The sequence below is a fragment of the Bufo gargarizans genome, chromosome 2, assembly GCF_014858855.1.
Source record: "Bufo gargarizans isolate SCDJY-AF-19 chromosome 2, ASM1485885v1, whole genome shotgun sequence".
In the NCBI taxonomy this organism is placed as follows: domain Eukaryota; kingdom Metazoa; phylum Chordata; class Amphibia; order Anura; family Bufonidae; genus Bufo; species Bufo gargarizans.
In genome coordinates, this window is record NC_058081.1 from 32,879,851 (window position 1) to 32,903,938 (window position 24,088).

Below are 24,088 nucleotides of genomic sequence, written 5' to 3' on the forward strand. Positions count from 1 at the left end.
AGCTGCGCCTGTCACCAAGTGCATTTAACCCTCAATGGTGTGGTTGTTTTTTGGCTAAAGCCTACATCAGGCTGAAGCTGTCACACCAAGTGCATTTAACCAGCAATAGTCTGTTCATTTTTTGGCCATATACTAAATCAGGGGCAAGCTGCGCCTGTCACCAAGTGCATTTAACCCTCAATGGTGTGGTTGTTTTTTGGCTAAAGCCTACATCAGGGTGAAGCTGTCACACCAAGTGCATTTAACCAGCAATAGTCTGTTTATTTTTTGGCCATATCCCAGTCTAATTCTGTCACTAAATCCATACCGGTCACCCAGCGCCTAAATACTAGGCCTCAAATTTATATCCAGCTAAATCTGTCCCTAGTGCTGTAGCTGGGCGAGTTATTTAGTGTCCGTTCAAGCACATTTCTTGTTCTGGGTTGAAATACAATTCCCAATTTAGCAATTTCATAATTTAGTGGTTTCTGCTATATCAGAGCTATTTGAAATCTATCCCTAAAAGGGTATATAATATTCAAGGTGCACATTGGGTCATTCAGAATAACTTCACACACACCCGCTACTGTGTATTTCCAAGTCTAATTCTGGCACTAAACCCATACCTGTCACCCAGCGCCTAAATACTAGGCCTCAAATTTATATCCCGCTAAATCTGTCCCTAGTGCTGTAGCTGGGCGAGTTATTTAGTGTCCGTTCAAGCACATTTCTTGTTCTGGGTTGAAATACAATTCCCAATTTAGCAATTTCATAATTTAGTGGTTTCTGCTATATCAGAGCTATTTGAAATCTATCCCTAAAAGGGTATATAATATTCAAGGTGCACATTGGGTCATTCAGAATAACTTCACACACACACGCTTCTGTGCATTTCCAAGTCTAATTCTGTCACTAAATCCATACCGGTCACCCAGCGCCTAAATACTAGGCCTCAAATTTATATCCCGCTGAATTTGAATACAATACATTGGGCCAAATAATATATTTGTTGTTGTGGTGAACCATAACAATGAGAAAAACATCTAGTAAGGGACGCGGACGTGGACATGGTCGTGGACATGGTCGGACATGGTGGGTGACGTGAAGCCTCATTCTCTGCTATGACATGCAGACTGATTCTCTGCTGTCATGAAGCCAGATTGTCTGTTACGGGACCTCTCTGCTCTGCCTGTGTGCTAGGCCTAAATATATGCCAATGGACTGTTGCAGTGGTGGGTGACGTGAAGCCTCATTCTCTGCTATGACATGCAGACTGATTCTCTGCTGACATGAAGCCAGATCGTCTGTTACGGGACCTCTCTGCTCTGCCTGTGTGCTAGGCCTAAATATATGCCAATGGACTGTTGCAGTGGTGGGTGACGTGAAGCCTCATTCTCTGCTATGACATGCAGACTGATTCTCTGCTGACATGAAGCCAGATTGTCTGTTACGGGACCTCTCTGCTCTGCCTGTGTGCTAGGCCTAAATATATGCCAATGGACTGTTGCAGTGGTGGGTGACGTGAAGCCTCATTCTCTGCTATGACATGCAGACTGATTCTCTGCTGTCATGAAGCCAGATTGTCTGTTACGGGACCTCTCTGCTCTGCCTGTGTGCTAGGCCTAAATATATGCCAATGGACTGTTGCAGTGGTGGGTGACGTGAAGCCTCATTCTCTGCTATGACATGCAGACTGATTCTCTGCTGACATGAAGCCAGATTGTCTGTTACGGGACCTCTCTCCTCTGCCTGTGTGCTAGGCCTAAATATATGCCAATGGACTGTTGCAGTGGTGGCTGACGTGAAGCCTCATTCTCTGCTATGACATGCAGACTAATTCTCTGCTGACATGAAGCCAGATTGTCTGTTACGGGACCTCTCTCCTCTGCCTGGGTGCTGGGCCTAAATTTATGACAATGGACTGTTGCAGTGGTGGCTGACGTGAAGCCTGATTCTCTGCTATGACATGCAGACTGATTCTCTGCTGACATGAAGCCAGATCCTCTGTTACGGGACCTCTCTCCTCTGCCTGGGTGCTGGGCCTAAATTTATGACAATGGACTGTTGCAGTGGTGGCTGACGTGAAGCCTGATTCTCTGCTATGACATGCAGACTGATTCTCTGCTGACATGAAGCCAGATCCTCTGTTACGGGACCTCTCTCCTCTGCCTGGGTGCTGGGCCTAAATTTATGACAATGGACTGTTGCAGTGGTGGCTGACGTGAAGCCTGATTCTCTGCTATGACATGCAGACTTATTCTCTGCTGACATGAAGCCAGATCCTCTGTTACGGGACCTCTCTCCTCTGCCTGGGTGCTGGGCCTAAATTTATGAAAATGGACTCTTACAGTGGTGGTTGACGTGAAGCCTGATTCTCTGCTATGACATGAAGACTGATTCTCTGCTGACATGAATCCAGATTGTCTGTTACGGGACCTCTCTCCTCTGCCTGGGTGCCGGGGCCTAAATATCTGAGAATGGACTGTTCCAGTGGTGGGTGACGGGAAGCCAGATTCTCTGCTATGGAACCTCTCTCCAATTGATTTTGGTTAATTTTTATTTATTTAATTTTTATTTTAATTAATTTCCCTATCCGCATTTGTTTGCAGGGGATTTACCTACATGTTGCTGCCTTTTGCAGCCCTCTAGCCCTTTCCTGGGCTGTTTTACAGCCGTTTTAGTGCCGAAAAGTTCGGGTCCCCATTGACTTCAATGGGGTTCGGGTTCGGGACGAAGTTCGGATCGGGTTCGGATCCCGAACCCGAACATTTCCGGGATGTTCGGCCGAACTTCTCGAACCCGAACATCCAGGTGTTCGCTCAACTCTACTGCTGACATTTTTACTTTTTTTGTTATTAATCGAAATTTACAGATTTTTTTGCAAAAAAATGACATTTTTCACTTTCAGTTGTAAATTTTTTTTTTTAAAAACAACATCCATATATAATTTTTTCTCTAAATTTATTGTTCTACATGTCTTTGATAAAAAAAAATGTTTGGCTAAAAAAAAAAATGGTTTTGGTAAAAGCTATAGCGTTTACAAACTATGGTACAAAAATGTGAATTTCCACTTTTTGAAGCAGCTCTGACTTTCTGAGCACCTGTCATGTTTCCTGAGGTTCTACAATGCCCAGACAGTACAAACACCCCACAAATGACCCCACTTCGGAAATTAGACACCCTAAGGTATTCGCTGATAGGCATAGTGAATTCATAGAACTTTTTATTTTTTGTCACAAGTTAGCGGAAAATGATGATTTTTTTTTCCCTTACAAAGTCTCATATTCCACTAACTTTTGACAAAAAATAAAAACTTCCATGAACTCACTATGCCCATCACGAAATACCTTGGGGTGTCTTCTTTCCAAAATGGGGTCACTTGTGGGGTACTTATACTGTCCTGGCATTCTAGGGGCCCTAATGTGTGGGAAGTAGTTTGAAATCAAAATGTGTAAAAAATGACCTGTGAAATCCTAAAGGTGCTCTGTGGAATGTGGGCCCCTTTGCCCACCTAGGCTGCAAAAAAGTGTCACACATCTGGTATCGCCGTACTCAGGAGAAGTTGGGCAATGTGTTTTTGAGTGTCATTTTACATATACCCATGCTGGGTGAGAGAAATATCTCGGCAAAAGACAACTTTTCCCATTTGTTTATACAAAGTTGGCATTTGACCAAGCTATTTATCTCACCCAGCATGGGTATATGTAAAATGACACCGCAAAACACATTGCCCAAATTCTCCTGAGTATGGAGATACCACATGTGTGACACTTTTTTGCAGCCTAGATGCGCAAAGGGGCCCAAATTCCTTTTAGGAGGGCATTTTTAGACATTTGGATCCCAGACTTCTTCTCACGCTTTAGGGCCCCTAAAATGCCAAGGCAGTATAAATACCCCACATGTGACCCCATTTTGGAAAGAAGACACCCCAAGGTATTCAATGAGGGGCATGGCGAGTTCATAGAAATTTTTTTTTTTTTGGCATAAGTTAGCGGAAATTGATTTTTTTTTTCTCACAAAGTCTCCCTTTCCGCTAACTTGGGACAAAAATTTCAATCTTTCATGGACTCAATATGCCCCTCACAGAATACCTTGGGGTGTCTTCTTTCCGAAATGGGGTCACATGTGGGGCATTCATACTGCCCTGGCATTTTAGGGGCCCTAAAGCGTGAGTAGAAGTCTGGAATATAAATGTCTAAAAATTTTTACTCATTTGGATTCCGTGAGGGGTATGGTGAGTTCATGTGAGATTTTATTTTTTGACACAAGTTAGTGGAATATGATACTTTGTAAGAAAAAAAAAAAAACAATTTCCGCTAACTTGGGCCAAAAAAGTGTCTGAATGGAGCCTTACAGGGGGGTGATCAATAACAGGGGGGTGATCATGGAGTGTATATGGGGTGATCACTCCCCTGTCATTGATCACCCCCCTGTCTATGATCACCCCCTTGTAAGGCTCCATTCAGACATCCGTATGTTTTATGCGGATCCGCGGTGTCCATGTTTTGCGGATCCATGGATCCGCAAAACACATACGGACGTCTGAATGGAGCCTTACAGGGGGGTGATCAATGACAGGGGGGTTATCAATGACAGCGGGGTGATCAGGGAGTCTATATGGGGTGATAACCCCCCTGTCATTGATCACCCCCCTGTAAGGCTCCATTCAGACGTCCATATGTTTTTTACGTATCAACGGATACATGGATCGGATCCGCAAAACACATACGGACCTCTGAATGGAGCCAGCCTTACAAGGGGGTGATCAATGAAATGGGGGTGATCAGGGAGTCTATATGGGGTGATCACCCCCCTGTAAGGCTCCATTCAGACTTCCGTATGTGTTTTGCGGATCCGATCCATGTATCCGTGGATACGTAAAAAACATATGGACGTCTGAATGGAGCCTTACAGGGGGGTGATTAATGACAGGGGGGTGATCAATGACAGGGGGGGTGATCAGGGAGTCTATATGGGGTGATCAGGGGTTAATAAGTGACAAGGGGGGGTGTAGTGTAGTGGTGTTTGGTGCTACTTATTACTGAGCTGCCTGTGTCCTCTGGTGGTCGATCCAAGCAAAAGGGACCACCAGAGGACCAGTTAGCAGGTATATTAGATGCTGTTATCAAAACAGCATCTAATATACCTGTTAGGGGTTAAAAAAATCGCATCTACAGACTGCCAGCGAACGATCGCTGCTGGCAAGCTGTAGATCCACTCGCTCACCTTCCGATCCTGTGAACGTGTGCGCCTGTGTGCACGCGTTTACAGGAAATCTCGCGTCTCGCAAGATGATGCATAGATGCGTGACTCTGCCTGCAGCTTCCGCCTCCGGAACGCGATCCTGCGTTAGGCGGTCCGGAGGCGGTTAAAATGGAAAATCTGCCAAAAAAGTGAAATTCTGATATTTCATCTCCATTTTCCATTAATTCTTGTGGAACTTCTAAAGGGTTAAAAAAGTTTGTAAAATCTGTTTTGAATACCTTGAGGGGTGTAGTTTCTAAAATGGGGTCATTTTTGGATAGTTTCTATTATGTAAGCTTCACAAAGGGACTTCAGACCTGAACTGGTCCTTAAAAAGTGGGTTTTGGAAATTTTCGGAAATATTTTAAGATTTGCTTCTAAACTTCTAAGCCTTCTAACGTCCCTAAAAAAATAAAATGGCATTCACAAAATGATCCAAACATGAAGTATACATATGGGGAATGTAAAGTAATAACTATTTTTGGAGGTATTACTATCTATTATAAAAAGTAGAGAAATAGAAATTTGGAAATTTGCTAATTTTTCAAAATTTTTGGTAAGTTTGGTATATTTTTTATAAATACAAATGAAATTTTTTGACTCAATTTTACCACTGTCATGAAGTACAATATGTGACGATAAAACTCTCAGAATGGCCTGGATAAGTTTAAGCGTTTTAAAGTTTTTACCACATAAACTGGCACATGTCATATTTGCTAAAAATGGCCTGGTCCTTAACCCTTTCATGACCAAGGGTCATTGATGCCCCAATGTCCAGGTCAAAATTTACAAATCTGACATGCGTCACTTTATGTGGTAATAGCTTTGGAACACTTTTACTTATCCACGCCATTCTGAGATTGTTTTCTCGTGACACATTGTACTTCATGACAGTCATAAATTTGAGTCAATATATATCACCTTTATTTATGAAAAAATCCCATATTTACCCAAAAATTGTAAAAATTTGCAATTTTCTAAACTTCAATTTCTCTGCTTCGAAAACAGAAAGTGATACCTCATAAAATATTTATTACATAACATTCCCCATATGTCTACTTTATGTTGGCATCATTTTGGAAATGTTATTTTATTTTTTTAGGACGTTAGAAGGCTTAGAAGTTTAGAAGCAATTCTTAAAATTTTTAAGAAAATTTCCAAAACCCACTTTTTAAGGACCAGTTCAGCTCTGAAGTCACTTTGTGGGGCTTACATAGTGGAAACCCCCATAAATGACCCAATTATGGAAACTACACCCCTCAAGTTACTTAAAACCAATTTTACAAACGTTATTAACCCTTTAGGTGTTCCACAAGAATTAAAGGAAAATGGAGATTAAATTTCTAGATTTCACTTTTTTAGCAGATTTTCTATTTTATTAATTTTTTTTCTTTAACACATTAACTGTTAACAGCCAAACAAAACTCAATATTTATTACTCTGATTCTGCGGTTTACAGAAACACCCCACATGTGGTCGTAAACTGCTGTACGGGCACACGGCAGGGCGCAGAAGGAAAGGAATGCCATACGGTTTTTGGAAGGCAGATTTTGCTGGATTGGTTTTCTGAACGCCATATGTTTTTTATTTTTCTACCGATCGTCTTGTGCAGGGGCTCATTTTTTGCAGAAAGAGTTGAGGTTTTTATTGGTACCATTTTTGGGTACATAGGATTTTTTGATCATTCATTATTACACTTTATGGGACAAGGTGGCCAAAAATTGGCTGTTTTGGAACAGTTTTTTTTTTTTTTTTTACAGCGTTCATCTGAGGGGTTAGGTCATGTGACAGTTTTATAGCGCAGATCGTTACGGACGTGGCAATACCCAATATGTATACCTTTTCTTATTTATTTAAGTTTTACACAATAATAACATTTCTGAAACCAAAAAAATGATGTTTTAGTGTCTCCATAGTCTGAGAGCCATAGCTTTTTATTTTTTGGGTGATTGTCTTAAATATGGGCTAATTTTTTGTGGGATTAGGTAACGGTTTGATTGGTACTATTTTGGGGTATATACGCCTTTTTTGATCGCTTGGTGTTGCACTTTTTGTGATGTAAGGTTACAAAAATGGCTTATTTTTTTACACCGTTTTTATTTTTTATGGTGTTTATTGGACGGTGTTGATGATGTGATATATTTATAGAGATGGTCGTTACGGACGCGGTGACACCCAATATGTGTGGTTTTTTTTTGTTTTGTTTTTTTATAGGAAAAGGAAATTTATTTTTTACATTTTTATTTATTTATTTTTACTTTTATTTTCACTTTTTTTTTATCAGTTCCCTCTTGGATATTGAAGATCCAGTGGGGCTGATGGTTGTACTATACTTTGCAATGCTCTTGCATTGCAAAGTATAATACAATCAGTAGGTGGCAGCACTGGACGCCTATGCCATGGCAACCGGACGCCTTTGCAAAGCGTCCGGTTGCCATGGCAACCATCGGGCGCTGCGATCGCAGCAGCCCTGATGGTTGAGAGAGAGGGAGCCCTCTCCCTCTATTAACCCTATGGATGCCGCTACTGCGGCATCTATTGGGTTACAGCAGTGTCAGCATAGAGCTGACACACGCTGCTGATGGCGGCGGCTCAGGAATGGAGCCGCCGCCATCACACACAGAAGGGGGACCGCATCGGGGGCAGGGGACGGGGCATCGCTGGAAACTGGGGAGAGGAGAGGGGGGCAGCATTTCATTACCTACAGGAAGGGGCTGCAGGAAGGGGCGGACCGCATCGGGAGGAAGTAGCAGAAGATGGACAAGAAGGGGGCGCAGGTCGGGGCAGGAGGGGGCGGACCGCATCGGGGGGGGGGCAGGACAAGAACGGGGCACAGATCGGGGGCTTCAAGGGGGCACGGGGGCTTCAGGACACATTACCGATTTCAGGCTCTGATCTGCAGAGCGCAGATCAGAGCCTGAAACCGGCATTTTTTTCACACAGCGATGCGATTAGTTAGTCTGCACAGACTAACCAATCGGATCGATTGCCGGCAAGGGGCCACTCTGATTGGTCCCTTGCCGGCATTACTGCACTGTATGCTGTCCGTGACAGCAGCAGTGCAGGGACAGAAGCTTTAATCCAAGCGCTTTGCAGCGCTTGGATTAAAGAGCTGCCAGAACGTTTATATACGTGGTAGCTGCACGGGGTATGTGCAGCTATCACGTATATATACAGATTGCAGTCGTGAAGGGGTTAAAGAGGACCTTTCACTACTGCACAAACTAAAAACTAACTAGATCAGTGGGCAGAGCGGCACCCAGGGGTCCCCCTGTACTTACTAGTATGCCTGGGTGCCGCTCCGTTCGCCCGGTATAAGCTCCAGTGTCTGCGCTCCCTCTGACTGATTTCTTGTAGGAGGCGTGTCCCTTGCTGCACTGCTGGCCAATCGCAGCGCACAGCTCATAGCCAGGCTATGAGCTGTGCGCTGCGATTGGCCAGCACTGCAGCAAGGGACACGCCTCCTACAAGAAATCAGTCAGAGTGAGCGCAGATACCGGAGCCTATACCGGGCGAACGGAGCGGCACCCAGGCATACTAGTAAGTGCTGGGGGACCCCTGGGTGCCGCTCTGCCCACTGATCTAGTTAGTTTTTAGTTTGTGCAGTAGTGAAAGGTCCTCTTTAAGGTAAAAACTAGCTTGTTCTTGAAGGAGTTAATAAGCGTAGCATTAGCATTAAATTCATTTTGTGTACTTTATTTGGTTTGCAGAGTGCTGTTGCATTGTATTTTTTTTTCTTTATATATTCACTTAACTCTTTAGGGAGTTTTTCAAATTTTGTTTTTATATTAATTAATTACTGGTAATGCTTCCCTTAATAAAGATTCCCCTTTTAAAAAATAAATAAATGTGTTTTAAAAAAAAATCCTATACTCTAGCCCTAACTGTTGGGATGTTTTTATTTGCCTGCAGTAATGTTTAATGCACATCACCACTGGGGCTAGTGATTAGGTAGAGAGGTAAAGCAAGGTATACGACTATATCACCAGTGGTGCTGAGAACAGTGGGGGATTAAGTGAATAGTACTGGATTTTCTATTGTTTTATTACATGTAGGAAAGCTTTTATAAAAAAAAGTTAATCAAACCCCTAACTATAGGTGTGGCGCACCTCAATGTGTCTTCTAACACTTTAAATTTGTATCACTTTCTGTAGCTCATTCACCTTGATAACCTTTTAAGCCATTATAGCATTTGCTATCTTTCACTTGCAGTACCATGACTAACCTCATGGTGTGCTGTTCAGTAACAACTCACCTATGAGCAACATAGAGCTCAAAACACAAATGGTGGAACATATTGAACAAATATTTTTCAAGGACTGTATACCATCTACAGATAGTGTACATATATATTTAACAATTTATTATCATGGTTATTTCCTATACAGTTTCTACCTAGAAGCATTGAAAAGGCTGTACAATATTTAAATGATCGTTATCACTCCCTGAAGAAACCCTACTCCATCGCCATCACTTCCTATGCACTGGCTAAAGCTGGCAAACTTGAGGACTCCAGGATACTAATGGCTGCATCTACAGGTAGAGGACTAGAAATTATCAATTTTCTTTTTATGTTAGATGAATGCTTTATATTAGAAGTTATTTAGATGTCATTTTATTGATGGAGGATACATTAAGGTGAGCCATACTGTAGGTTGTTGTGTTTATTCATTTTATTGTATCTACATTTTCACTCAGGTAGCACCCACTGGGAAGAACCAGGCTCCCGCTTCTTAACCCTTGAGGCTACCTCCTATGCACTTCTCACCCTTTTAAAGTTGAAGGAGTTTGAGAAGGCTGGACCACTGGTGAAATGGCTAACTGAGGAGAGATACTATGGGGAAATCCTGGAATCCACACAAGTAAGTCATGACCTTAGGTCTTCTAGAGAAAATTATTCCCAGGAGTTATTGTTAATCTACAGTATAGAGAATATTTTGACACAATACCAATCTGTATGTATATAGCACCAACATATTCTGCTGCACTTTACAATTGAGGAAGAAAGGAAGAAGTAAAATGACAATAAACAAAGGATTAAACAGGACAGAAATGAATTAAACTGAGTTAAAAGAACAAGTTAGTTGGTTGATGTTGACAAGATCGAACAGTGGAACATTGTGGAGAGTTTCACAGATATTTACTTTTTATTGCATTGAAAACTTTTTTGTTATGATTGTGCAAAAAAACATATTTTTAGATAACTCCTGTTTTTTTTTTTTCAGTATCATCTCACAGTCTATGAACAGAAACATCTTTCTAATTAGTGTATCATTGTTTTATATGCTGGGGTTATGGGTGGTGCTCTGTCAATATCATCATTCTTCTCTAACTCTTGGGTTCTAGTCCACTATGATGCAGTTTGAAGCCCTTGCTCAGTACCAGATGGATGTACCAGCTTTCAAAGACTTGAACATGGATGTCTCCCTCAAACAACCTAAGATATTCATGCCTACAAATTATCGTCTCAGTTTGGAAAACGCCTTGGTGGCCCGATCAAAACAGGTAAGAACCTAAGGATGTGATGGGTTCAGTAGTAAAAGAAGAGTCAGTGGTGTTGAATGGAAATAAAATTTCTTGGGACTGTCTTGACTTCATCTATTTCTTTGTAGATAAATGAACTTGGAGACGTTATAGTCACTGCTAAAGGGAAAGGTCAAGCCACTTTGACGGTAAGGGAAGAATAAATATTGCCTGTGTTTGAAGGGGTTGGCCTTTTTAGATCTCTATATGTAAGAAATATGATTATCGACAATATTAATATTAAATAGGATAATAATAATATTGAGCAACAAAAATATTCCTACGTAAGTTATAGGGGGTGGTCAGCAAAGAAAGCACACCAACGAAAGTGTATATTGAAAATAAAGAGAAAATATATTATATACCGAGTCAATCGTGCAGCATTAATATTGATAAGTCACAAATAAACCAATTACTATAACATAGAAGAAAACCACTTTAAGCAATAAAACTGATATTTAACAACCATAACACGGCCTATATATGTGGGACAGAAACACATTAACCAAACACAACACTATTTCACAGATTCCTGGCCTAAAGAATCCTGGAAATAAATCACAAAAACAAAACCAGTCAGCAAACAATATTACACAACTAATAACGCATAATAACCATTCAGTAATGCAGAATCATTCATATAGCTACCAGATTAAGGTTCCTTTTGGCAATACTGTTCACAGGCCACCTCCTTCCCAGGAAGACTCCCAAGACCTGTGCCTGTGCCAAATTCTGCCCATGTTTTATACCAATTTTTGAATCTTGGAACTCCCCCCCCCCCCCCTCTCATCAGCAAATATTTCCTGCTTCAAATTCTGGTTTTGATCTCTGTGTGTGTTCCCTCCCAATATGCGCCAGGATAATAAATGTGTCGCATTTTCCCACAACTTGCGTGTAATGACAACTTCATTCTCCTGTCATTTGCACATTGTGACTGGAGACGTCCAAACCAGTTATTATCCAATCTACTGTAGTATTTGTATTTGAATGGGAGAGTCCATCTGCCCTCTGGATGCCTTAAAAATGTAAGTGACTGTAAACACTTCTCTAGACATCCTGATTAGCAATACAGAAGACTTCACCACAACTATCGACACCAACTAATAGAAACCTTTTCATCTGCTATATAGATCTGTTTTTGGTGCCTCTGTTCTGAGACCGCTCATCCTGCTTACCAGAGGGATTACCCAATATATATACAATATTACCCAATATATATACAATAAGAAAAGTAAGGCAGCACCAACCTATAAACAATACTGCGGGTGCAGGCTCAAAAGGGCAAGCTTACCCAAAAATCCAGTCCAAAAAATAGTGCAGCACTCTAGGATAATGTGGAAAATAGTGGTTTATTCACCCATTGGTGACTCAACGTTTCGGAAATATATATATTGTGGTAATGTGTACAGTATAAGTGCTGGAAGGTGTGTATATCACACCCAGATACCTCAGCTGGGTCAGATAAATAAAGTCCAGAAAGCTTCAGGGGTTTCAGCAAAGTGCAGTTTGCTGAGGCATTTTTGTTTACATTTTGTTGTAGGCTGGATTTTATTTGGACTGATGGATAAGTTTGGTAGTGGGATCTGCCAGTCCACACCCTTCCAGTACAGGTATTTTCTTTTACCTGAGGTCATCGCAGATGAGGCCTTCTGTAATCAAGGATGGATAAAACCAACGCGCTGTGTGTCAGTCTGGGAGAGAGAAAACTTGGAAACAGAGGCCTACAGAGGCTCTGTGTAGTCTCAGCCAGTAGGGCTGAGGGGCCACAAGGCTTTGTCAAGCCTGAACTTTGGGGGGCTCAGCGACGCCTACAGAAAGAGGGTCGCACAGTCAGAGTTGGAAGGACTTCTGGACCATCTCCCCCCAAGGGTGCTGGTGTGGTCACAGCCTAGAGGCTGCTGGACCGTATGTGGCTGAGGGGCCACGAGGCTATGTGAAGCCGGATCCATTCCCGTATGGACTTGTGTCTGATGGGCAGACCTGCTAAGGCTTGGAGCCTGAGACCCTGTGCTTAGAGGTGAGTCAGGGAAACTATTGTGTATTAGTTAGAGCCCAGACAGGTAGGTGTTTGTTTCATTTTGATGCTTATGTTTGTGTGGGTGCCACAATAAAGCACCAGTTTGGACATAAAATCCGATGGTCTGCAAAAAAGCCTGTGACTGCGACCCCCTGAGAGAGAGCGATCCCTTACAATTGATGGAGGATGCTGTGTTGCAAGAAAAAAAACTTGCTGAGATTTAAAGGGCCAGAAGCCCAGTTGCAGAGACTTTGTTGCGACAGGACTGTCTGTTACCATGGGTCTCATAGAGGAACATGTCAAGTGGTTGTGGCGGATAAAGCAGCAGAATGACATGGCCATGCTGATTGGTTACACCCAAAGTGAATTGGTGCGGTTTGATGCAGAGCGAAAGGCTTTGGAGGCGCAACTGCAGCTGGCCCTGAAGAGAAATTCTTCACTGCTGAAGGGACACTTTGTAAAGGTCCAAGGTGTCGATGATGTGGCTGGAGTTCCAGAGGAAAGGGTGATGTGTGCCATTGCTAAGGGCAACCAACGGGCGTAAAGTGCTTCAAATTGTGCGGCTGGAAAATCTGAGGAAAAGTCTTCAGTAGAGTGTGAGACTCATCGTCTTGGAAAAGACGGGATTTAAGGCCAAGGTGTTTCCCATGGCAACCACTGCATTGAGGAGCCTGCATGTGATCGTTGCGCCAAGAAACAAAGGCCGGAGGTTCCTAAGATCCAAAAAAAAGTTGATGACCTCTGGAAAGATGTTCCTGGAGCACCCTCATCTCCCAGGAGTGCCAAGCCTGTGATGTCAATGGGTAAGTACGTTCCTGTTATTGCTTGTTTAGCAGACAAAGTGATAGTGAGCAAGGCTCTGGAGGTTGGGCACGTTGCTGACCAGTGCCCTGGAACCTCAGAAGCCGTGAACTGTGGTGTGAGCCAGCGTCAATCGCTATCTGCCGAGTTGGTAGGTGTTAAGACATCTGGACCAGAGACTGCAACAAAAATGTGTGACATTGTTGTGAATAGCAGTCCAGTCCAAGCGTTGTTGGACGCAGGGAGCCAGATAAGCCTGGTACATGCCAGCTTGGTAGCTGAGGACTATGTGTTGGACAAAATGCTACTTGTGCTGGATCTTCATGGGGATAGCAAGAGCTATCCTGTTGCTCTCACGGAGTGTGAGACTCCAGTGGGAACTGGGACTTATGAACTTGGAGTTGCAATTACCCTCATGCATGATGTAATGTTGTAGAGAAAAATAGATAGTGGCTCCACCAGTTGGGTAGATAAAGAGATGGTGCTCACTCCGCAACAAACCCTATGTTGCTGAGGAATAGAAAGAGATTTGTATGCTAGTTGGAGGACACACAAAACATTTGGTGTCACATGGACAGTATAAAATATCCCATAAAATGTATTTGAAACATAAAACAAAGCAGATCAGCAAACAGGACAAATATACATAAGCAATAAAAAAGCAATAAAAAGTATAAAATGTTGGGGCAATTATATTGCTCTAATGAAGTCCGAGGTATATATCCAGATGCCTCGGTATTTATAGAAATATAATCCACTGTATTTTGCAGCCTTCAAGTCATGGATCTCTTTGCAGACCATAGATTAAAGAGTAAATGAAACTTGAGTATATATACACTCCAATATAATATTTGGATGTCGATTCCTCAAATGGAATTGAGTATTGTCAATTCATACCAAAAAATTGAGGTATATCCTATTCCAACACGATCAGCAATAAAGTTGGTAAGATATCTCAGATAACTGATATATGAAGATGCAGGGGCGGGAGCCCGTCAAGGAGGGGGGACGAGGCGCACAAAAGGTAAACACCCCATTCCCCCCTCCCAGGCCAGCCCCCGTCCCGCCCCTCACAAAAACCAAACAGCTCCATTTCCGCATTGAGGCCCCTAGGGGCTAGGGTGTTAAATTTGAACATTCTCCTTGACTCCACTCTTGACATATGTGATATGTGATTACCTCCCCTCCAAGGTTTTTTCACTCTTTCAAATGTTACATATTTTAGTGTGGAAGGATCACTATTGTGGAAGTCCTTATAATGTTTGGAGACTGAATGTAACTCATACCCTTTTTTAATGTTGGCAATGTGCTCAGCTATTCTCCTCTTGAAGGGCCGTTTTGTTCTGCCCACATATTGTTTACGGTAGGGACATTCTAATAGATATATGACGTCCACAGAATTACAGGTAAGACTATCTCTAATATCTAATTGAAAAGAACCCTGTGTTTTTTTCGGAAAAATTTGTAATTTTACAATTGTGACACTGCCCACATCTAAAAAATCCCTTTAAAGACAACCAATTTGATGTAATAGTAGTTTTCTGAACATTTGTATAACTTATTAATGGGTTCATGAATAAAATGGGTCCTATAATTTTGTCCCCCAACAGATGACACCAGTGGTTTTTAATGATTTTTTTTCTACCGTTTTATATTGTGAATTAAATGGAATAATGATACAAAGGGATTATTCATCCTTTTTAATTTGTTTAGGTTTAAAGAAATCTGCCCTATTCATAGACCTCACTTGGACTTATGAACTTGTAGTTGCAAATACACTCATGCATGATGTAATGTTGGGCCGTGATTTCCCCTTGTTCTGGAAGTTCTGAGAGGGATGCACATTGAACACAATGGTCTAAGTGAAATGACCATTGAAAACAATGGTGCAGATAAGGTGCAAAGTGAATTGTCAGTTACAAGAGGCTGTCTGCTTCTCTGGGATGGCCCTCCGGGAGCGTGCACGAATGGAGAACAATGTCCTAGGTGACCCTCTTGAGGGAATGCCAGACAAAGAAGATGAAGAGTCTGATAAGGACCCCAATATTCCCGTACCTTCAACTTTGATGAGAAAGAAAAGGAGGAATTAAGGGTGCCGGTATATAATGCCATAACCGAGGAGGATGAGTAGGCTATCAAAGAGAATGGAGACTCCAAAGAGACAAAAACTGATGTTAAGGCTGATGAGTTGGAGTGGGAGAACTCCTCAGATGCTGCAGAGCCCAAAGAAGAGGCTGAAGGAGAGTCTGCCGAAGTGTGAAAAGCCACTGAAGAAGCAGAGGACTCTGAAACTGCCGCCAAATCTGAGGAAACCACTGCTGAAGAGAGAGACAAGACGGAGCACAAGTCTATAAACTAAAGGCCCAGGAGGCCCTGAACAAAGAGAAGCAAGATTCTATTAATTGCTATGGGGCTCTTAGTTCACAACATAAGATCCTCAAGAATCAGAATGAGGAAATGAAGAAGCAGCTGTCTGACTTACAGGTGGAGCACAGCAATCTGAAGCTAGAATACCGCAAAAGCTTAGAGCTGCGCAATCAGCAGCTGACCCCACTGCTGAGTCAAAGAGAAAGGAAAGTAGAGAATCAAAACGGGCGAGAGCGCATCATTGTCGCTCGTAAAAGAGTAGAAAGAGAGTATCTGGCCATTGGATGGGCACTGGAGTCCCCTAGGTGTTATCTACTGAGTAGAAAGTAATTATTTGTGGCAAACTGAGTTCTGCTGGCCTGGGTGTGGCAGAATAAAGGGAAACGTATGACGCTGGTCACACAGTCCGGAGGACACTGTGCGATGTCGAAAAATGCTCAGATCTCCAGTCTGAAGAAGAAGTAGGGGATATGTGGTGATGTGCACAGTATAAGTTCTGGAAGGCGTGTATATCCCACCCAGATACCTCAGCTGGGTCAGATAAATAAAGTCCAGAAAGCTGCAGGGGTTTCAACAAAGTGTAGTTTGCTGAGGCAGTTTTGTTTACATTTTGTTCTGAGTTGAATTTTATTTGGACCGGTGGATAGGTTTGGTAGTGGGATCTGCCATTCCACACTCTTCCATGGGTATTCTCTTTTACCTGAGGTCATCACAGATGAGGCCTGCTGTAAATAAGGAGGGCTAAAACGAACCCTCTGTGTATCAGTCTGGGAGAGAGAAAGCTTGGAAACAGATGCTCTATGTGGTCTCAGCCAGGAGGGCTGAGGGGCCACAAGGCTTTGTAAAGACTGAACTTTGGGGGGTTCAGCGACGCCTGCAGAAAGAGTGTTGCATGGTCAGAGTCGGGAGGACTTCTGGACCATCTCTTCCCAAGGATGCTGGTGTGGTCACAGCCTGGAGGCTGCTAGACCGTATGTGGCTGAGAGGCCACGAGTAGTGTTGATCACGAATATTCGAATTTCGAATTTTTATCGCGAATATAGCCACTTCGAAAATTCGCGAATATTTCGAATATAGTTATATATATTCGTAATTTCGAATATTCGTTTTTTCCGAATTTTTTTTTTTTTTTTTTTAATCAGTACACATGATCCCTTCCTGCTTCTAGCTTGTGGGCCAATAAGAAGGCTGCAATATACTTGACTTTAGGAGTAGTGATGAGCGGCAGGGGTCATATTCGAAAATGCACGATTTTTTTTTCTTGAAAAAATCGGCAAGGTAATTATTGTGTAATATGCGAATTTTCGTAATTTCAATTTTCGGATTCGAATTTTTATTGCAAATTTTTCAACTTTAAGACAAAGAAGATTATAGCACTATGTTAGCTAAATTGCTCTATATTCGTTTTTTTTCGAATATTCGCTATATTGCTATATATTCTTGTTTTAGAATATTACAAATATTCGAAAAAACGAAGTTATAGCAATATAGCGAAAATTCGAAAAAAACGAATATAGAGCAATTAAGCTAATATAGTGCTATAATCTTCTTTGTCTAATAGTTGCAATTTTTTTCTCATCTGAAGTTCAGATTGGAAAAAAATTACAACTATAAAAAAAAAGATTATAGCACTATATTAGCTAAATTGCTCTATATTTGTTTTTTTCGAATATTCGCTATATTGCTATATATTACGAATATTCGAAAAAACTGTTATAGAAATATAGCGAATATTCAAAAAGCCCTCCAGCCTCCCAGCATACCAGCTGTGCCTGTTACAGGGTCTCCCTCTGTCTGAATCCATCATATATACGGACAAGAGATATCCGTATACACAGCACCATCAAATATGCCAAGGAGCTAAGTACCATCTTACTTATTTTTCTAAGCACCATAGTTTCTTACAATAGAAATTCTTTTGCTTACTTCATTCCCTACGTCTACTACACTGCCATCACCTCCTGATGAGCTGCCGTATGCAGCTGAAACGCGTTGGGGTTTTCTTTTTATCATTTATATTTGACATATTATTTTTTCGTTTTGCTTCTCTGGATTAATATATCCCGATCCAGCTTTGCTAAGTAGGGCATCACTAGGGCCATATCTAGGCTTAGGTACGGGGGCAGGGTGTCTCCACCACTAGGGGACATCCCTGTGCTTCAGGATATAGCTCCGCAGGGTTGTCTAGGGAGAGAAAATTTTCCCACAGACCTACCCATCATCATCCCCGTCACTATAGTGATTCACGTGTACCACCTATTTCTAATAGGAGGTTCGCTGTTTGAAATTTTTATATCAAGAGCATCCGAGTATATTGATCACTCTTGCTCATACCCATTCATTAATAAAGGTATCAAGTTTCTTTAATTAAGCACGTTAACTCTTTACTTTCTTTTGACAATTTAGCTAACATAGTGCTATAATCTTCTTTGTCTTAAAGTTGAAAAATTCGCAATAAAAAATTCGAATCCGAAAATTCGAATTACGAAAATTCGCATTACGAAAATTCGCATATTACACAATCATTACCTTGCCGATTTTTTGCAAGAAATTTTTTGGGCGAATTTTCGAATATTCGACGAATATTCTAAAAATATTCGCGAAATATCGCGAATTCGAATATGACCCCTGCCGCTCATCACTAGCCACGAGGCTATGTGAAGCCAGATCCCTTCCCATATGGACTTGTGTCTGATGAGCAAACCTGCTAAGGCTTGAAGCCTGAGACCCTGTGCTTAGAGGTGAGTCGGGGAAACTATTGTGTATTAGTTAGAACCCAGACAGGTAGGTGTTTGTTTCATTTTGATGCTTAAGTTTGTGTGGGTGCTGAGGTGCCATAATAAAGCACCAGTTTGGACATTAAATCTGGTTGTCTGCGAAAAAGTCTGTGACTGTGACCCCCTGAGAGAGAGAGCGATACCTTACAATATATACAGTCCGGTGCATAAATATTGGGACATCAACACAATTCTAACATTTTTGGCTCTATACACAACCACAATGGATTTGAAATAAAACTAACAAGATGTGCTTTACCTGCAGACTGTCAGCTTTATTTTGAGGGTATTTACATCCAAATCAGGTGAACGGTGCAGGAATTACAACAGTTTGCATATGTGCCTCCCACTGTTAATGGACCAAAAGTAATGGGACAATTGGCTTCTCAGCTGTTCCATGGCCGGTGTGTGTTATTCCCTTATTATTCCTGTATTATCCCAATTACAATGAGCAGATAAAAGGTCCAGAGTTCATTTCAAGTGTGCTATTTGCATTTAAAATCTGTTGCTGTCAACTCTCAAGAAGAGCTGTCACCATCAGTGTAGTAAGCCATCATTAGGCTGAAAAAACAAAACAAACCCATCAGAGACATATCAAAAACATTAGGTGTGGCCAAAACAACTGTTTGGAACATTCTTAAAAAGAAGGAATGCACCGGTGACCTCAGCAACACCAAAAGACCCGGAAGACCACGGAAAACAACTGTGGTGGATGACCGAAGTATTCTTTCCCTGGTGAAGAAAACACCCTTCACAACAGTTGGCCAGATCAAGAACACTCTCCAGGAGGTAGGTGTATGTGTGTCAAAGTCAACAATCAAGAGAAGACTTGAGTGAATACAGAGGGTTCACCACAAGATGTAAACCCTTGGTGATCCTCAAAAACAGGAAGGCCAGATTAGAGTTTGCCAAACAACATCTAAAAAAGCCTTCCCAATTCTGGAACAACATCCTATGGACATGTGAGACCAAGATCAACTTGTACCAGAGTGATGGGAAGAGAAGAGTATGGAGAAGGAAAGGAACTGCTCATGATCCTAAGCATACCACCTCATCAGTGAAGCATGGTGGTGGTAGTGTCATGGCGTGGGCATGTATGGCTGCCAATGGAACTGCTTCTCTTGTATTTATTGATGATGTGACTGCTGACAAAAGCAGCAGGATGAATTCTGAAGTGTTTCGGGCAATATTATCTGCTCATATTCTGCCAAATGCTTCAGAACTCATTGGACGGCGCTTCACAGTGCAGATGGACAATGACCCAAAGCATGCTGCAAAAGCAACCAAAGAGTTTTTTTAAGGGAAAGAAGGGGAATGTTATGCAATGGCCAAGTCAATCACCTGAGCTGAATCCGATTGAGCATGCATTTCACTTGCTGAAGACAAAACTGAAGGGAGAATGCCCCAAGAACAAGCAGGAACCAAAGACAGTTGCAGTAGAGGCCGGGCAGAGCATCACCAGGCATGAAACCCAGCGTCTGGTGATATCTATGCATTCCAAACTTCAGGCTCTAATTTACTGCAAAGGATTTGCAACCAAGTATTAAAAAGTGAAAGTTTGAATTATGATTAATATTATGTCCCATTACTTTTGGTCGCTTAGCAAGTGGGAGGCACATATGCAAACTGTTATCCTACACCATTCACCTGATTTGGATGTAAATACCCTCAAATTAATGCTGACAGTTTGAAGTTAAAGCACATCTAGTTCGTTTCATTTGAAATCGATTGTGGTGGTGTATAGAGCCCAAAATTTTAGAATTGTGTCAATGTCCCAATATTTATGGACCTGACTGTATATATACACACACACATTATGTTATATAGATGATAGAGAGCTGCTGTGTTCGGTATTGTAAAGGAACATCCTGAGCCTTCAATCAGATAAGAGTTGGTTTTCAGACTACCGCAGACTCTCTCTTGGCACTTGTAGACAACCTAGAATCACAGATTGATATTTATAATAATAATTAGAGATGAGCGAATTTTTAAAAAATTCAATTCGGATGGTTTGCTGAATTTCCCCAAAAATTCAATCCAAATTTATTCATGACGACCTGACTACATAGGATGTCTCGATAGTAGTTGAATTTATCCTCCCACTCAGCGGGTGGTAAAAAGACCCCCCATTTTGGAACTGTAATCCGTCTGCCTAATTATGATAATTTGGCTGTCACTACGCAAGCAACTGAGCATGCATCGGGCCATTTGCGCAAGGGACTCAAAGGGACTCCCTACCTCCATCTCCACTGCATACTGCCTCAGTGAGTCGGGGTCATCTGTCAGGTCTTTCTCATCGCCCTCTAGCTCCTCCTGCTCCTCCTCTCCTGTCACTTGTGCAGAAAAACCACCTATTTCTGTATATATTGCTTGTGCGTGATTGTCCTCCTCCACGGTGCTCATGTGGCCATGAGATGTAAGTGCCATGTCTCTTGTCCCTTGGCCAGCCATATTTGGCACCATCTGTTCCAGAACATGAAGCAGTGGAATTATGTTTTTCATCACATAGTCCTGGCTACTGACAAATAAAGTGGCCGGTGCAAACGGCAGGTGTCACACATGAGCTGCCACAGGCAAAGTTACACAGGGGATTGCTTTTTTCTATCTGCATCATCAAGAAAAAGAAATTGTTTATGGCCTTCCTCTGTTCATATAGTCGGTCAAACATGTGGAGGGTGGAGTTCCAACAGGTGGAAATGTTGCATATACTGTAAGCCAATGTTGGGGAACGCCATTCTGCCTTTGCAACTCAAGACGGGTGTGCATTGCAGTATAAGAGTGGATAAGTGAATGCAGAATTTCCTGGTCATTTTCAGGAGTTTTGCAGATGGGTGGAAGACTTCAGGAACCTCTTTACAACCAGATTAAACACGTGCACCATGCAGGGTGCATGGCTCAGCCCTCCTTGATGGGCAGCGCTGACACAATGTTCTTCCCGTTGTCCATGACCATGGTTCTGATTTTCAGTTGGCGAGGAGAAAGCCAGGATTTGATTTCTTGAGGAAGGACGCGGAGCAGTTCGTCCCCTGTGTTACTCTGTTCGCCCAGGCAAACTAGGTGCAGAACAGCGTGACACCAACGTGCCCTGCACATGTGGTATGCTGGAGGGGCACATGTTGTATGCTGAATCGAAGTTCCATCACATATAGTCCTATCAATAAATTAGCCACTTGCAACGCCCAGCTACTACTATTAATCATCAAAACAAATAAATAGCAACTGAACCAAAGAACTGTTTCCCCATAAAATCAATTATTTATAAAAAAAAACTATAAAATAATCCAAGTAACTCAAAAAGTTAAGGAGATGAGAATACCAACACAGGGTGGTATCAGCACACGTTCCTCCAACATGTATATTGTAATCAAAGAATCAATACTATCATTACTGATGGCATTATAGTAATGAAAGGTAGCGATGGACAAACATCGGCCGGGACGATTTGCGAATCCGCGTTCACGATCAAATATTCGCGAACTGCGCGTTTGCGGCGGACCCCATTGATTTAATGAAAAACCTTCAGGTCATATTTGCAGCCACCAAATACTTACTAGAAGTGCACAAATAGTCCCACAACATAGTGACATACCAGAGGTGGATCAATGACAAAATTCCCATAAAAAATATGTATTTTATTCAGGGGCCATGCGTCTTAAAGGGAGACTCTCACAAATGTGCCCTGCTGGAACCTAGAAAAAAAAATTGGGGCCGCGGGAGTACAGGCCCCAAAAATTTGACATTCACCTGACAGAAAAGAACAAGTGATTATGTGGTTGGAGATATATTAGACGGTCACTGGATAACAATTTTACTGTAGACCAGTACAGGCCCCAGAAATTAGGCATTCACCTGACAGACAAAAACAAGTGATTATGTGGCTGGAGGTACATTAGGTGGTCACTGGATGACAATTTTACTGTAGGCCAGTACAGGCCCAAAAAATTTGGCATTCACCTGACAGACAAGACAAGTGATTATGTGGCTAAAGGTATATTAGACGTTCACTGGACAACAAACTGTAGGCCACTGGAGTAAAGGCCCAAAAAATTAGGCATTCACCTGACAGAAAAGGCCTTTTATTCCGCAGTATATACATAAGACAAGGACCATTCTTTGTTCTGGGTGGTGGGGATATGTGTGGGCTGGCATGAGGAAATTCAATTACACGTGGTCATCACAGATGTTGGATTCCTCCGAGATCCATGCCTCATTCATTTTTAGAAATGTGAGGTAGTCCACATTGTCGTGAGCTAGGCGAGTGCGCTTATTGGTCACTATCCCCCCTACTAAGCTGAACCTCCTTTCGGACAGGACACTCAACGAGGGGAAAGCCAAGAGTTCCATGACAAATTGTGCCAGCTCTGGCCACAGGTCAAGCCTGCACTCCCAGTAGTCCAGGGGTGCCTCGTTTCTTAGAGTGTCCACATCGGCTGTTAACCAGATGTAGTCAGACACCTGTCGGTCTAGGCATTCCCTGAGGCTGGATTTGGAGGGCGGCTGTCGATGGGTGCAACAGCAGAATGCAGCGTCTCTCGCAGCTAGGCCTGGAAATGCTGCATTCTGACAGCCCTCTGTGATGCTGGTAACATGTCTGCCATTTTGTGTTTGTTTCGGCGGTCTAAGTACGTTGCCACCCAGTACTGGTCCTTGCCCTTTATGCTTTTTATACGGGGGCCCCTCTTTAAACACCTGAGCATGAAGGCCCCAATTTGCACTAAATTGGAAGCTGTGGAGCGCCCTTGCTCCTGCTTATTGTCCAGGAGAATGTCATTCTCGGTCTCCTCCCCTCATCCATTGACAATACCAGGGATCTCAGAAAAGTTTAAAGCCTGCTCTTCTTGCTCCTCCTCCTCCCCCCAGCCACCATTCTCCTCTGACTCCTCTTCAGACTCCTGCTGACTTGTCTCAGAGGGAGTATCCCCCTATGGGAATTCATTCAGCATTGTGACTTCCTCATCTTCCAGCTCCTGCTCCTCAACGGTTTGATCAATGAAACAATGCAATGCACGCTCCAGAAAAAAGGCGTAAGGTACAATGTCACTGATGGCACCCTGGCTGCGACTGACTAGTTTGGTGATCTCATCAAGTGGCTGCAGAGCAGCCACTGGCGCGATGAAAAGAAACCAAGCTCCCCAGAACCTGTCCTGCTGCAGAGTTCGTACAGGTAGTCATTATAGGAGCAGCCTATCATGCATATACAAGGTGGAGTTCCAGCGCGTCGGGCTGTCACAAATCAGATGTCTGACGGGCAGGTGGTGTCGCCGCTGAACGTCAGCAAGGCGAGCCATGGCCGTGGAAGATCTTATAAAATGGCCAGAGATTTTTCTGGCCTGCCGCAAGACATCCTGGACCCCGGGGTATTTGGCAACAAATCACTACA

General features: G+C 42.6%; 1 protein-coding gene across 1 annotated transcript in view; it reads left to right on the top strand.

The window, feature by feature from the left end:
* Positions 1-24,088, top strand: part of LOC122927158 (venom factor-like) — a 495,227-nt gene that overhangs the window by 401,701 nt on the left and 69,438 nt on the right. Inside the window, exons 27-30 of the mRNA XM_044278755.1 lie at positions 9,612-9,762; positions 9,922-10,085; positions 10,570-10,728; positions 10,836-10,895. Of these exons, the coding sequence (XP_044134690.1) occupies positions 9,612-9,762; positions 9,922-10,085; positions 10,570-10,728; positions 10,836-10,895 (534 nt within the window). The remainder of the gene's footprint in view (positions 1-9,611; positions 9,763-9,921; positions 10,086-10,569; positions 10,729-10,835; positions 10,896-24,088) is intronic.